Source organism: Artemia sp. Qi Xiang Cuo, chromosome 18 (genome assembly GCF_049724085.1).
Source record: "Artemia sp. Qi Xiang Cuo chromosome 18, ASM4972408v1, whole genome shotgun sequence".
NCBI classification, from domain to species: Eukaryota; Metazoa; Arthropoda; class Branchiopoda; order Anostraca; family Artemiidae; genus Artemia; species Artemia sp. Qi Xiang Cuo.
The window spans coordinates 40,043,894-40,060,304 of record NC_142811.1 but is presented as its reverse complement, the minus strand read 5'-3'; the positions used below and the strand labels follow the sequence as shown (position 1 = coordinate 40,060,304).

At 35.4% G+C, this 16,411-nt stretch overlaps 1 protein-coding gene across 1 annotated transcript in view; it reads right to left on the bottom strand.

The window, feature by feature from the left end:
• dlg1 (MAGUK family member discs large 1) overlaps positions 1–15,684 on the bottom strand; it is a 45,484-nt gene extending 29,800 nt beyond the window's left edge. Inside the window, 4 exon segments of the mRNA XM_089104182.1 lie at positions 4,681–4,930; positions 6,518–6,660; positions 12,104–12,317; positions 15,638–15,684. Of these exon segments, the coding sequence (XP_088960308.1) occupies positions 4,681–4,930; positions 6,518–6,660; positions 12,104–12,317; positions 15,638–15,684 (654 nt within the window).
• Positions 15,685–16,411: the final 727 nt, after the last annotated feature.

The following is a 16,411-nucleotide window of genomic DNA, read 5'->3' as shown; positions in this document are numbered from 1 at the left end:
CCCAAAGTCTCCGTTCCATACATTAAATTACTTGGGGTGACAATTACTGCTGACTTGAAGTGGGACGACCATGTTCAAAACATCCTCAAACAAGCTTTCCCTTCGGTTTTCCTTCTAAAACTTTTGATTATATTTTCTTGTCCCCCAAAGGGCCTTCTCCAACTTTATTGCTCTTTTATACATGGTGAAGGGACGGTTCCATATCATTATCTACTAGGTAAGTTCAAGCTCACCAGACTGTGCCTTCGTCTCGGTACCAAGACCCTGTCTGTTCCCTGATTACGTTCTATCATCTCCGAACCCTACTATCTCGCCTGCAATAGACCGTACCGTATAAAATCCCAAAAAGTCCTCAAACTGACTCCCATTCCCGCAAAAAATGAAGGATATCACAAGAGTTTTGTTCCGAGTTTTGTTTATCTGTATAATTACCAGGAAAACTAGTCATTAATTTTATTGTTATCTATTTATTTTTTATTTTTGATTTTTTAACTAAGTGTTGACTCTTTTTTTAATGTACATTGTACAATGAATTATGTCTGACGTGAAGGTCAAGTTCTTTCGATATGATATATATATATATATATATTCTAGTACTTTTTTGACGTAAAATTCTAATTCGGCAACCCTGCTGTGATAGAAATTTTAAAATTCAATTCTATTCTACTCTACTGATAATAAGTTAGACAAACTACCATAATTTGAATCAGATAAACTACCATAATTTGAATTGGATCGACGACTAAATTCGTACTGTCCAACAATTGCTGGAAACAATTATACCTTGTTACCAGTGGTTTCAGAATTGTTCTTTCCATTCAGCAAACATCATTTTCAAAACAGCATTCTCCCAATCGGAATAGGAACCAACCAATTCTTTTACACTTAATGCCTATTAAAATCCTTGAAAATTTTATTTTTTTAAAGTTGCAAAAGTGTCAGATACCATGTCATGGATAGTTTGAGTTAGTTGTAATTACTAGAGCATGACCAATTTATAACATATTTTTGTCGACCGTTTGTCTTCAAAAAAAAAAAAAAGTGAGGTAATAATTACCCATTGTGATAAAACTTTTGACACTAACCATTACAAATGAGCCACTCAATCGCCAAGTCATGAAGCCCCAAAAAATAAACAATGGTGAACATTTACTGAGAGGTCATATTTATGATTTCAACTCAAATCGGCTTATGAAAAAAAGAGCCGACGATCAAAGAGAAGCAAGAATTTTAGCAATTGTAAAACATACAACATCAACAGCAGTGATAAGCAGCAAAAGATCAGTGAAGACAAAACACTTTATTAAGCAACTAACGAGAGAAATAACAATCAAGATTGCAGTGAAATTGCAGAATGACGGAATTAGTCTACATCTAACCAAAAAAACTCATTACCCAAATCAGATCAAAAATAAGTGAATAATCCTGCAAATCCATAGATGCACACAGGTTTAACCCTCACAGAAGGGGGGAGAGGGGGGGGTAAAAATATGCATTTTTGTCATCATTTTTCTAATTTCTATGGGTATTTTCGGATATATCTCAGGAGAAAGGACCTCGTCACCCCCTTTGTGCAGGTATGTGTAATTCTAACATAATTTCAAGAATACGAACTTAGGCCATACACATATAACGTATAATAACAGCAAAAACTACGCCCCATAGCTCATTTTAGTTTTCTAACCCTTTTCTCAATAGAACTACAACAAGATTCAGAGATTTGTTTTATTGAGTTGTTTATTTCAGTGTAGGTTTGGACTTGTTCCAGACCATACAAAAATTGTTTATCTGGGTCAAACTTTGATAATTCGGAAAATTGGAATAAATAATTAATTGCTTGAATTTGAAATTTGCCTGAATCATTATTCGGGTCAGAATTTCCCGGAATTATTCCAAATCCCTTCCCCAGGCAGAGAAACGAAGAGAGCAAGTAGTCGTACATAACGAACAGCCAATCTTTTGAAGCACGTACAGCATTATTAAACTTACTGATTATAACTAGGCCGAATATTTGTCGCTTCTCATTGGTTGTGACCGTGCGCGAATTCTAGATCTTAGGGATTAAGAGATGTTTCCAGGGGGATCCTGATACCTAATAAATTAAATTTTTAAGGAAAGTACCCCCATTTTTATTGGATGTCCTTTGACCCACATACTTGAGTGACACCCATCTCCTCTGCAGGAACGTACATGGTGGAAGGGGCCTATAAGTGAGACCCAGCGTTCGAAAAAAATCCAAGTTTGTGCAGTTTCCTCCATTTTCCTACATGAATCTCGACTGGTTTTAGGAAACTTGGCGAACTTCACCACTGCCACCCTGAATAGTTCCTTAAATAAGTCCCTTTAACCGCCCCCCTTACTTCCGTGTTCATGTCTATCTAGAGATTAAAATTGTGCTTGTATAGATATGATCTTAAGTTACCAGCCGAAACGTTTGAAATACAGCCGAATTTGATTGCAGCTTTTTATATTAAGATTCGTTAGTACTTAAGAGTCATAATAATATTCTAATCAAATAAAGCTAACATTTTTATTCTTGAATTAAATAACTGTTACAACAGACAACAAATTTAGTCAAAGCTATCTCCTATTTTGTTTTACTACAAATTTAAATCTACAACAGATACTTCTCTGTTAAACAAGAAATAAAGCAACAGCTCTTTAAAAATCCTACCAGTTTTCAAAATAGCAGCATGAAAAGGGAAGAGAACAAAATAAGACAAATCCAAGTGTAGTTTTATGGCAAGATTTTTTTTTTTTTTTGCAAAACTTGAACACTCAATATAGTTCATAGAGCACCTCATCCCGGCATTAGCGCCTCAAATAAAATTAGTGTATTTTCTCTCAAAAGCAGTTTAATCCCACTTCCCAGGGCTATAATGATAAGAAATTCAAGATGGTTAGGCCTGGTTTTACGGGGGATGAAGGTAAGGTTGGCAAAAATTGTGGTTTTTAACCATTCATTTGTGGCCAACAGGAGGAAGTTCTTGAATAGGATGCGAAAAGGTCACAAGAAAGGATTTATAGGGTGACGGAACTTAATGTAAGGGGTAAAGAGTGAAGCCCTGAGAAGATTGGAGTGGAAGAGGACCATTCGCAGCTTAAGCTGGCCTCAGACGAGTTGGTGCTGCGATAAGTTGTTACACTAATAAATCTTTCCCCAGAACTATGGTTAAAGAATCAGTCTTGCTTGATCTTGCTTGAACTTTCATAATTAAAAATTCAGTCGTTGGAAACGCTGAAAATAAGTTAATCTAGAAAAAATTATTGGTAAAAGGCCTGCATGAAACATGCCTACATTAAAGCAATATAAATATAAAGCAATTGACAAAACAAGCAATATAAAGCAATTGATTAAAATGGTTGGAAATTAAAACCTGTCGTGGGTTAGGCTTTGTCCTAAGATCCTGAAGAAAAAGGGTGTTTATTTCGACAGTTTTTTCAAAGCTTTCCCCGAAATATAAAACAAATAATGCAGATACTCTTAATAGTCGTCAATCAATAGAAAAAACAACGGCAGCGCACTTAAAGCGTTCCCTTAAAGACCCATTCACAATGAGGTTTTAGTAATACTGAGATATAGCTAGCGCTAATTCAAACCAATCAGATTTTTCTACAATTTTTTTGATTGGATGAACCATTCAACAAAAAATAAGATTGGTTTGAAATAGCGCTAATTCATTCTCGGTATTAGTAAAATTTCATTGTGAATGGGGCACAAGCAAGCCACAGAGCAACCATCTAAAGCTTGGCAGACCAAAATCCAAACACATTATTGGCACAACGCAGTTTTCAAGCAACTATGTTGCCAGTTCCTAGGTTAAACAGAAAGTAATGGCTCGTATCGTTATACTCGAAACCTTAGGGCATATCTTACATTTTGATTATTATAAAGTAGCCATAGCAAAGATGAGTCTTTTATGTTTTCTCTTTTAAATTTTTAATCTATAAAAACTACCGTGTGTAGCTATTGAATGTGATTTTATTTTAGTATATAATGTTATATAAAGTAATCTTTGAGCAAAAGGTAAGGCACATTTTTGGACCCTTATTACCGACTTCACCTACCTTCTACCAATCATATACACCTCTGCCTTACTAAGTATATAGCCTACATCTCTGCAAATACGGTTACTAAGTGAGAAGAGGTATATTCTTTCGATTTGGGCAGGACAATATTGCAGGGTATATATAAAACGGAGACCCCAGGTGGTTTCTAAGGAGTAAAAGGCAAACAAGGCAAGAATACGGCATTGGACTTTGCAGTCCCTACCGGCGGTGCTTATCTCCGTTTCATGACCATTCAGCCAGGAATTTCAATGGGAGAGAGGGGAGGGCTGAGGGCAGCCATCCTGTGCTTTCACACAACCTTCCTTTTTACCTTCCCCAAATTTCTCCAGGTACCCATTCGGAGCTGGGTCGACTCTAGCCGAAGGGTTACGCCACTGACCCCATTTCAGATTAAAATAACCAGGACTCGAATATATGTTCTCACGGACAAAAGATTTCAAGTCTAGTGTTTTAACCACTCGGCTAGGACGGCTCTCTAAGATGGATATAGCCTCAGCTAGGACGGATGTAGCAGAACTGATTATACGTTCCATATAACTTAGAACGGCGATGAAACACAAAATATATTAAAATTAACAAGACTAGCTATACTTAAACCAATTCACCAACCTTTTCGGGTGCAGGGCTTTTGCTTCCTTGAAACTTTACAGTTCTGTCTCTTGCTTTCTGCTTTCTTTCCCATCGCTTTCGACTGGGGATAATTCCCAAGCCCTCCTCCTGGCCTTCGGGAAGCACTCTTCGCGCTTGCCACCATTCATCGTCAGAGGCATTGGTTACGTGGAGGATATCACCGTAGCGAAAGGCTAAGCCTCTGGATGGAAGACCATCATCTTTTATAGGATCGTAATCGAACAATGCCCTATAAAAATATACGTCAAGCAACAAAAAAGAAAAAACACTCAATCAGCTATGTCTTGAAAGCCATTGAGACCAGAACCCATGTCTATGAATAAAAAAAAGTAATAATATAGTATCTAGGATCAGTTTCGTGAATTGTTATATCATTGCTCCTGAAACACCCAATATACTCGTATACTCCTCAATATACAACCAGTGAAAGTATAGAAAATAAATGATGATACATTTACCTTAAAAAAAGAAAAAAAAATTTCACAGACGACACTTCGTTCTTCACTAAGTGAAAAAGACTAAGGATACCTTTACTTGCAACTTTTTTGCCAAACAGGATTTCATTGTTTAAACATTGTTTCAACTGGTTTGTTAACGGCCATTTCGACCTTATTTGCTCCTTCAAAGATTTCTATCGTAACAAAAAAGCTCAAGTTTCTGGGTACTATTCGACCAAGCAATGGACACTTACCGCGAGTAAATAATACTTCAAACATATATTAAAAAAAAAAACGCATTTGTCTTACCGTGGTACAGATTTGCAATATTTTTTTCAGTTAGCTGTAAAACAAAATCCACCATTTAAAATTTATAATGAGCTCAAAGAACATGTTGCCACATAGTTGACAATACAGGTAGCTTCACTCGCTCTGATTGTCAGCTTAGACCTTCGGTCCTGACTTTGTTCGCGAATGTCCCTCGCACTACATATTTTTTCATTTTTATTAGAGAACTTGTGGGATTTTTCAAGCAACGCCCAATGTCCCGAGATCGTTCTAAAAACAATTAAATATTTTTAGCTTGAATTCTAGAAAAAGTCACAAAGAAAGAAATATACCCCAGGCCTCCATTCATCTGAGCCGCACTGGAAGAGAGCATAGTTGCAGACACCAACATCATGAGCCAGCAATGAAATGACCGCTACAACAATTGTAATTGAAAAGCTATAAATACATGCTATCCCATGCGAATAGAGAGTAAATTTGAAAATACAGCTAATCAGAAAGGGAAACGAATAAGCCATTTTTGTTATACCAAGTTAATTTATTTTAGGTACTTTTCAGGTAGGGCATATTTACCGCAGTACGGTCGGCTCACATACAAAAGGAGACCCTACGACCACATTGAGTATTTTCAGAACAGCTTATTAAGACGCTTTTTTAAACCCTCCTCCTTTCCTCTCAGTGACATAATAATCCTTTTGACATAAAATTTCAACCTTTAATGTCACCTACACTAATTTGAAAACTTCTTTTAATTATTTTTTATTTTATTTTTATTTTGGGTAGCCAAAGATAATTGATGAAAGCAAGGTATACTACTATAAATTACCAAACCACAAAAATACAATTCCCGGTTTTGCAGGGTGCCCTTCCGACACCCCTTTCACCGTGGGAAGTACTTTAATAATGCATACACAAATATTTTTTCTTTAACCCTTGTTCTCAATCAACTATACATCATCCTCCCAATCTTCCCTCAAAACACTTATCAAACCTAAGAGGAGTAGAATGCTGGGCCCTTATAATATCTTTAGACACTGTATTCTAATCCTCCTTTAAAGAAAACCCACAAATAAGCTTTTTAAAACACTTACCTGACATAAAGTGACCTCTTCTGTGATGTTCTTAGTATAGTCCCGGTCATCATTTGCTGTTTCAATTCATGGATTTTAGCTTCGAATCTGTTATAATCCTCTGGACGATACTGCACAACCAAAGTTACGGTTTGACCAGTGCTCTATCAAATACAAAGAATTCAGAAAATACATAAGAAAAGTAAGAGTAATGAAAACAAATTCTATTTACACTAAATTATAAATAAACAGTGAAATAGTGGACATGTGTCAAAGTTTTGTGAACGATATCACATCATTAGAAAAAAGTTGGTGACGAGCATAACTGAAAATAAACTAAGAGCGATGCGATCATCAACCACATCGCCAATAATCCTGCTAATCTTGATTTTGAGTCAAATACGTAAAAGAAGACCAAAAATACCAGTGATTTAATACTAAACCCACAAATACAGTAGCAGGTCAAGTGTGTCGGGACAGTAAATTATACGAAAATTACTGTGAAGGTCACAGGAAAATAAAAACTACCAAATACTAAACTTTCGGTGTTAGCGGGGATGAAGATTAGTGGGATAGGTCCAGTCCCCATCCCCGTTCTACGTACTTGCGTGAGGCTGTGTTCTTAATGGTGATCAATAATTTACACTGCTAATTCATATCTTTATTCTTTTTTTTTAACATTTCTTTCAGCCGAGCAATCGCAGGTTTTGGTATATAAAAAATTTCTTCTCCGAGAAGAATGGTGGCTGATGCGTGTTTATTTGTTCGTTGGCTGCTTTTTTCCCCGCAGGTGATCGTATCGGATAGATGCTAGCGCAATATTAGAAGGTTCAGGTTCTTTTATTTACAAACTAAATACAACTACAATATGGGTATGCCCGGCTGAGAGTCTACCTGGTTTTACCAGGCTTATTCAAACAGCGTTGGAAACTCTAGTGCTCTTCTTAAGGAAGAACAGAGGCCAAGCCGCGGAAAAGTGACGATTTCTACCACTTTGTGGTCGAAAACAATAATTTTGTAAAAGGGCCAAAATGGCGAGCCTCAATAATTCATTTCTAGGTCCAAACGTTCTAACTTTCAGTGAAAGTTCCTTGAAGTGGAGGCTAGGAGTCTAATCTCTAGCCTCCCTTCATTTTGAAAAGTATGTTTGGACCAAAAATTTAACAGTGGTGCTGGAGAGGCAGCTCATTTATTATTCGAGGAGTATTTCGGATGCGTAATAATAAATTGAATTCATATGCTTACCAGCACAGAAGTCGATATAATGAATTTGGTTAGAGTTGCTCATAGGACAAAAATTAGATCGAATAATAAATAATAAATAATAAAAATCAGATCGAATAATAAACAAGAGTCTTTCTCAATATGATATAGCCTTAGTCTAAACATACGCAAGAGTTGGCCGATTTTGTGGACTAGTCATTATAATTTTTTTTTGCTTATTTCTCATCAACAACTGGTTCATAATGCCAAATAACACAAATTAAAAAAAAAAAGATCCAACCAGCTTTTGTATATAGCCTAGGGCTATATATGGTCCAATTGGGGGGGGGGGGAAGGCTGATACGCAATCGTGAAGGGAGTGACCATTGTATTTGGAAAGGAATTTGAATGGAAAATAAAACAATATTATGCCCTGTACGCAAAATTAAGCCAAGATTTCTACATAGAATTCCTTTTGAATATATTATTTTGTTTGAAAAATTTATTTTAATATTTCATTTGATCCCGGCACGCCAGCCCAATAAATTTTTGATAAGTAGTCTTTTAGCAAGACTTTTCTCAGAGGAAATATTTCCTCTATAGGAAAGTTAAAATGAAAGGCTAAGGAGGGTGGCTGCCCCTCTCCAAATTTGGGAGAAAAACCGGGATTTGATCCCGGCACGCCAGCCCAATAAATTTTTGATAAGTAGTCTTTTAGCAAGACCTTTCTCAGAGGAAACATTTCCTCTATAGGAGAGTTAAAATGAAAGGCTAAGGAGGGTGGCTGCCCCTCTCCAAATTTGGGAGAAAAACCGGGATTTGATCCCGGCACGCCAGCCCAATAAATTTTTGATAAGTAGTCTTTTAGCAAGACCTTTCTCAGAGGAAATATTTCCTCTATAGGATAGTTAAAATGAAAGGCTAAGGAGGGTGGCTGCCCTTCTCCAAATTTGGGAGAAAAACTGAGAGTGATATTAAAGCGAACGCAAATTAAATCATTTTTTTTTAATTGAAGTAGTTTTTAAGTTAAAACCTAAAACGAACAAGAAATTAACTTTTATATGACGATGATAGCCACCCCTTAAATTACCCATTATGGTTGTGAGCCGTAAATCAAAGGGAGTAACACCACAGGAAACTCCCGAAATGATTAAACTGCTCAAAGCTGATATTCAGATTTTCCTAACACGTATGCTAGAAGATTTGTAGGGACTGACTTTTCGTGAGCTTTACAAAGGAAATCCTGTTCTATTTGATTGAAAAACAAAATTCACAGTCTCTGATGACGTAAGGTTCCTTAAAACTGAATATCTCTATCTCCGATACAAAACGCGAGAAGTTAAATGATGTTTCTAAAATTTCCAGGAAAGTAAGTGTCGGCTTCCAATTTTATGTTATTTAGTCAGATCTCTTATTGAAACTCTACAAATCATGGTAAGACCGCCTTACCAATCAATTTAATACATTCATAAGTGAGTTACGAATATTGTAATAAGAAATAACGTGGATTGACATCTCGAATGTATTTCTATGCCTAAGAATCTGACCGACAGCCCATTATCTAAGGCAGTGGTTCTCAAAGCACTGTACCCCTTTTTACCCACAAAAAATTTTAGGTACCCCTTCTCAGTTACCGGTACTATGTAAACTATTGCTAAAATGTAAATAAAGTTGCCAGTTCTAGAGTTAAAGGGCTGTTTTATTTTTCTGTTGGTCTTGTTTATTTTTATTTATATTATATATACATATATATATATATATATATATATATATATATATATATATATATATATATATATATATATATATATATATATATATATATATATGTATATATATATATATATATATATATATATATATATATATATATATATATATATATATATATATATATATATATATATATATATATATATATATATATAAAACGACCTGCTGCCTAAAACTAAAAGGCATACCTTAATACCTTATATGGTTATAATTTTACAAGTGAACTGCTAATTAAAGCAATTTCGCTTTTCAAAAGATACTTGTTAATTATTCAGAACACACTTAAGTTCTGGATCTGAATGTAAGATCGCTTGATCTGAATGCAAAAAGGTTTATAACCATAAAGCCAAGTGACGGTGACAGAATGCACTGGACTTATAATTTTGCACTGGACTATAATTTTGGCTACATATTTGAACATTAGAGGGATGGATGGTTAAAGTGTAGCGGTTCTGCATGCAAAATATGTTAGCTCCCATTATTCTGCATTCTATGAAGTAAGAATTGCTTTTTAAATTCACGCTGTCCAAATACTTTTCCGCACCCCTAATGTGCAAATATATAGCGAAAATTATATATATGGAAGTCCAATTGGTACTTGTCTTTGTGGCTATAAAACCGGTTTTCTCACATGAAACAGTTCGTGGTAACGAACTGTAAGTAAGGAGCGACCCGGCTCAATGGTAACCGAAAATCTAGAAAACGGGTTTTGGATACCAATAGATACATCAAAAGAATCACATTTTAATGCTGATTTCAAATATATAAGTTTCATCAAGTTTAGTCTTACCCATCAAAAGTTACGCGCCTGAGAAAATTTGACTGATTATCGAAAAAAGGGGAAAAGACCCCCTAAAAGTTATAGAACCTTAATGAAAATCACACCATCATATTCAGCGTATCAGAGAACCATAATGTAGAGGTTTCAAGCTCCTATCTGCAAAAATGTGGAATTTTCCATTTTTTTGCCAGAAGAAAGATCACGGATGCGTGTTTATTTATTTTATTTTTTTTTTCCAGGGGTGATCGTATCGACCCAGTGGTCCTAGAATATCGTTGGAGGGCTCATTGGAACGGAAATTAAAAGTGTTAGTGCCCTATTAAGTGACCAAAAATAACGCAGGGCAACTAGGCCCCCTCCCACGCTCATTTTTTCCCGAAGTCACCCGATCAAAGTTTTAAGATATCCATTTTGTTCAGCATGGTCGAAAATATGATAACTATGTCCTTTAGGATGACTTAATCCCCCGAAGTCCCTGGGGGGAGGGCTGAAAGTTATGAACTTTACCCAATGTTAACATATAGTATTGGTTATTGGGAAGCATACAAACGTTTTCAGGGGGATTTTTTCTGATAGTAAGGGGGGTGGGCGGGTCGGGGGTTAGGTGGGAGGATCTTTCCATGAAGGAAGTTTTCATCGGGGATGGGACATTGCTATGAAGGGGGCGCCGGATTTCCCAGCATTTAAAAAAAAGATCAGAAATTAAATATAAAAAAAACAAGTTTTTCAACTGAAAGTAAGGAGCAGCATTAAAACTTAAAACAAACAGAAAATATTACGTATATGATTGGGTTCACCCCCTAGTCAATACCTAGCTCTTTAAGCCGAAGATTTCTTAGTAGTTTCATAAGAGCTATTTATTCTAAATAACGGCCTTAGTGATTAAGGGGTCATTTTTACAGAATTGGAACAAAATTCGAACTTCAGCTTAAATAGCAAGGGATTGACTAGGGGGCGAACCCCCTAATATACGTACTAAAAATATATGAATATAGAAGTTCGTTACGTAAGTTAATTCGTAAGTTACGTATATTTATTACTAATAAAAACGTTCGTAAATAAAATTAAAGAAGTTTCGAGAAAGCCATTTAACCAAATAAAAGTAAAATTAATGTGCAAGTTTTGTTATAATTATTCATGTACGGTGAGCCAAAATCAAACCCTGCATTAATTCAAAAACGTCCAAAAATTAAATAAAAAAAACATGTTTTTTTAACAGAAGGTAAGGAACGACGTTAAAACTTAAAACGAACAGAAATTATTCTGTATATGAAAGGGGCTGTCCCCTCCTCAACGCCTGGCTCTTTACGCTAAAGTTTGACTTTCTCACAACTCTATTTTTTTTAACAATAAAAAAATTTAGCGTAAAGAGCGAGACGTTGAGGAGGGGACAGCCCCCTTCATATACGGAATAATTTCTGATCGTTTTAAGTTTTAACGTCGTTCCTTACTTTCAGTTAAAAAAAAACTTGTTTTTTTTTATTTAATCTTACATTCAGATCAAGAACTTGAGTGTGTTCTGAATAATTAACAATTACCCTTCAAAAATATATATAAGAGCATTTTCTTTTTCAAAAATTAAAATGTGTGGCTGAATAAAATGTTTTCAGTTTAGTACATAGTACGGCAAATCCCCTTTGGTAGCATCCGAGCTAAAAGTATTGACATGCTTCATGCCTCAACCATGGTCAGTCTCCACCACCTCCAATAAAGTAACTTCGCTTCTGTAAAACGGAGGAGATTATATTTCACTTTACCTACAAAAGAGATAAAAAAAAAACGTGTGAGATACATTCCGGACTTTTCCACCAAGAATGGCAGAATAGTCACAGACAAAGTTGCATACGAACCTTTAAAATCTGAGCTGCTTGTTCATGCGAGGCTTGTCGCAAATCAGCGCCATTCACTGAAACAATCTGGTCACCCCTTTTCAGTTCACCACTACGATCAGCCGATCCTCCCGGAGCGATGAAAGATACATATATTCCTTCTCCATCCTCCCCTCCAACAATGTTGAATCCAAGCCCTTGAGATCCTTTAGCAAGAGTGACGCTCCTTGGGGATCTGAAAATGGGGAAACATTATTTATCAGTGTTGACCAATTTATTCTATTTCAGTATTATCTCACTAGGTACATACAGGTCCTACCATTATGAGGGGGGTGGGGCGCATACGAACTTCTATGGCGGGGATAAAAAATTACGGGAAACATTCTACTATTATTAGTTTTTTTTAGGAGTCTTTTGCCGAGAATCACAGAAGTGGAGCCTTTGGAGAGAATCCCAGGAGTGAGGTGAGCTGACTCTTTGTACCTCCGAGTAAGATTTATTATATTTAAAATATTGTTCGTGTAGATAAAAATCCGATATTTCTTTTCTAAAATTACATCTAATATGACATTCAAACTTCCAAAATTAGCAATGGATTTTTTCAGAATGGGAGAGAGGATGGCGCCTACACATAAGGACGCATTCATATTAAATACCAAGGGGGGAGGGGCGCAATGAGTAAAATAGACAGTCATTGTTTAATATTTCTTGTATAAAAGAGAACTATGTCAAGCAAAGACACTGAAAATAGAACTGAGCAATATAATATATGAATCTACTTATATAATCTAATTAATTATGTTAATTAGTATAATATTACTATGATATAATTACTATGATACATTAATAAACTTTTATTAATATAATCAGGGTTGATCTATAAATAAGCTATAAAAAATATTTGGTCTTTTTTTTATTAAAGGTGACTAAGATCGAAGTTTCAGATATCCTAGCCATCTGGGAATGGCTAACCATCTAGCCATCCAAGGCCACACCCAGAGAGGGGGGGGGGGGGTGGGGGGGTTTCAACCCTTCCCAAAATATTTTTTTGACTCGTAAAAACGCAACAAAAATGGATATAAACAAATTTTTATGCGTTTTTGAGGTTTTTTTGTGTAACCCCCCACCAAAAAAATCTGAGTAAACCCCCCCCCCAAAAAAAAAATTCCTGGGTACGGCCGTGTAGCCATCTATTAAAGTTCTGCCTTGATCATTTTATAATATGCACTAGATCCCGAAGGAGATAGGTTAAAGACCCTAACTTAGTTAATCTAGCCTTCTTAGTTAAACTACTAATAATACTACTACTAACAACTCACCGCAGCACCAAGCCACCTGAGGCCAACACAGCTACGCACGATCCTCCTCCACCCCAATCTATTCAAAGCCTCCCTTTTTACACCCGCCCACGAAGTTCCCATTTCCTTTAAAGCTATCTTTATGACGTCCTCCCACCCCAGACGAGGACGACCTGCTTTCCGTTTAGCCCTAGATGGTTGACCGAAAAGAACAATCTTCGGCAATCTGTCATCCTCCATCCGCACAACGTGCCCTAACCACCTCAACCTGTCTTTCATTATAGCCCTAGAGAGCGATATTGAACCACATTTTTCGTATAGCCTATTGTTTGAAATACGGTCATTCAGCCGGGTACCCAGAACAATCCTTAAGCAATTTCTATGGAAAACATCTAGCAAAGCTTCATCCGCTTTTCGGAGCGTCCATGCTTCAGAGCCATATTTGACCACTGTCATCACTGTAGCTTCTAATGTTCTAATCTTGGTTTGCAGAATTATCTTCCTATTCTTCCAGACTTTTTTTTAACTGTGAAAAAACCCCCTGAGCCTTGGCTACTCTATTTTTAACATCTTCACTGCTCCCACCATCTTTACTAATAAAAAAAAACAAGTTTTTTAAACTGAAAGTAAGGAGCGACATTAAAACTTAAAACCAACAGAAATTATTCCGTATATGAAAGGGATGAAAGGGACTGTCCCCTCCTCAACGCCTCGCTCTTTACGCTAAAGTTTTTTATTGTTTTAAAAAATAAAGTTGTGAGACAGAGTCAAACTTTAGCGTAAAGAGCGAGGCGTTGTGGAGGGGACAGCCCCTTTCATATACGGAATAATTTCTGTTCGTTTTCATTTTTAATGTCGCTCCTTACTTTCAGTTTAAAAAACTTGTTTTTTTTATAAAATTTTTGAACGTTTTTGAATAAATGCAGGTTTTGATCTTGACTCACCGTACATGAATAATTAAAACAAAATTTTCATATTAATTTACTTTTATTTAGTTAAATGGGTTTCTCGAAACTTGTTTAATTTTATTTACGAACGTTTTTATTAGTAATAAATATACGTAATTTACGAATTAACTTACGTAACGAACTTCTATATTCATATATTTTTAATTTGTTTATTAGGGGGTTTGCCCCCTAGTCAATACCTTGCTCTTTAAGCGAAAGTTCGAATTTTGTTCCAATTCTTTAAAAATGACCGCTTAATCACAAAGGCCGTTAATTAGAATAAATAGCTCTTATGAAAGTACTAAAAAATCTTTGGCTTAAAGAGTGAGGTATTGACTACGGGGTGAACCCAATAATATATGTAATATTTTCTGTTCGTTTGAAGTTTCGATGTTGCTGCTATTGCAGTTGAAATACTTGTTTTTTTATATTAAATTTCTGATCTTTTTTTAAATATATATATATATATATATATATATATATATATATATATATATATATATATATATATATATATATATATATATATATATATATATATATATATATATATATATATATATATATATATATATATATGCATATATATACATATATATATATATATATTTTTTATATTTAAATATGTGTGTGCGTGTGTGTGTGATCACTGCATGGCAATACGGACCCTGGGGTGCTATTTCAGCTGTTCTAGGCCCTGGAGCTGCAAAAAGATTGTGTAATTTTTTCTCCAAATAATAAGCAAGAAGAAGAAGAGCATGACAGCAACCATTACGTCCAACAAGCCGAGTGATAAGAAAAATTACAATGATATTTTTATTTCCAGCTAATTAGAACTCTGACTTTCATGTTATTTGTAAACGATCAGTAGAACCAAAGAACTATTTTTTTCATTTAGTTTTGATAATTATCACAACCTTAAAATTGACATTTAGAGAAGTTGTTGTAGCATATAAGCCATGGCTGCACAAGGATTCCCTTTGTTTCCAACTACTCCAGTAAACGGAATAATTTATCTTCTTTTTGAGTGTCAGTGTCGTTCGTTTGTCTAGGAAATTTATCATATGTTTAGGTGCAGATGTAGAATTTTGTATTTTACTAGATAGGGGCTTCAAATAGCTGCAGTACGGTCCTCCGTGCTCTGAATTTGAAGGTATAATTTTCATCAAGATCTCTCATGCTTAGGAGGGAGGGGGTGCGCTGACTCTTTTCAGAAAATAGGGCAAGTTTTCTCAGGCTCTCAACCTTTTTGATTAATTTTGGATTTTGATTACTTCAGACGCTTTAGCAATGGCCTTTTCGTTAGCTACCCGTATTGGTGTTGTCGCAGTTGATGTTCCAGCTTGTCTTTTGTCATTATGAAACACATATCGTCAAGCCTTTGTTTTCCTAACAAGGACCTTGTAAGTATTAATGAGCTCATCCATGTCAAAATCCCAAACCCAATCATCATCACTATGATTTTCGACTGTGAAACCGTATGTTTGCTGTTCATTTTTATTTTTCATAAGCTCTAATTCTCATTTTCGTTATATTCTAACTGCGTGTGTCTTTGCTGTAAGTTTTTAATTTTCATACGCTCTAATTCTCGTTTTCGTTTATCTTCTAGCTGCGCGTGTCTTTGCTGTTCATTTTCATTTTTAACACGTTTAGTAATCAAAACTCGTTTTGATTACTTCAGATACTTTAGCAATGACCTTGTCTTTATCTGCCCGTATTGGTATTGTTGCAAATGATGGTTCTGGTTGTCGATTTTCACATCTTATCACGTTTGATAGTTTAGGTGTTGGTTCCAAAGAATTATCATTTATAGTAACTGCAACTGCAAATTATCGTTTTTTGGTTGTTCCTTTAGACATTATGTTGGATAAATAACTGATTGTGTTAGATTAATTACTGACTACATTCGGAAACTTAGGTGGCTTTTATAATAGCATTGACGTCATAAAATATCTTCATGCCATGACTTACATGACGTCATTGTAACTTTTACGTGCATAACGTTATTGTAATTTTATTACGTGATGTCATTTGCAAACACCAAAATTAAGGCTCTTAACAATTTTTCTCAGACTTCTGGCCTA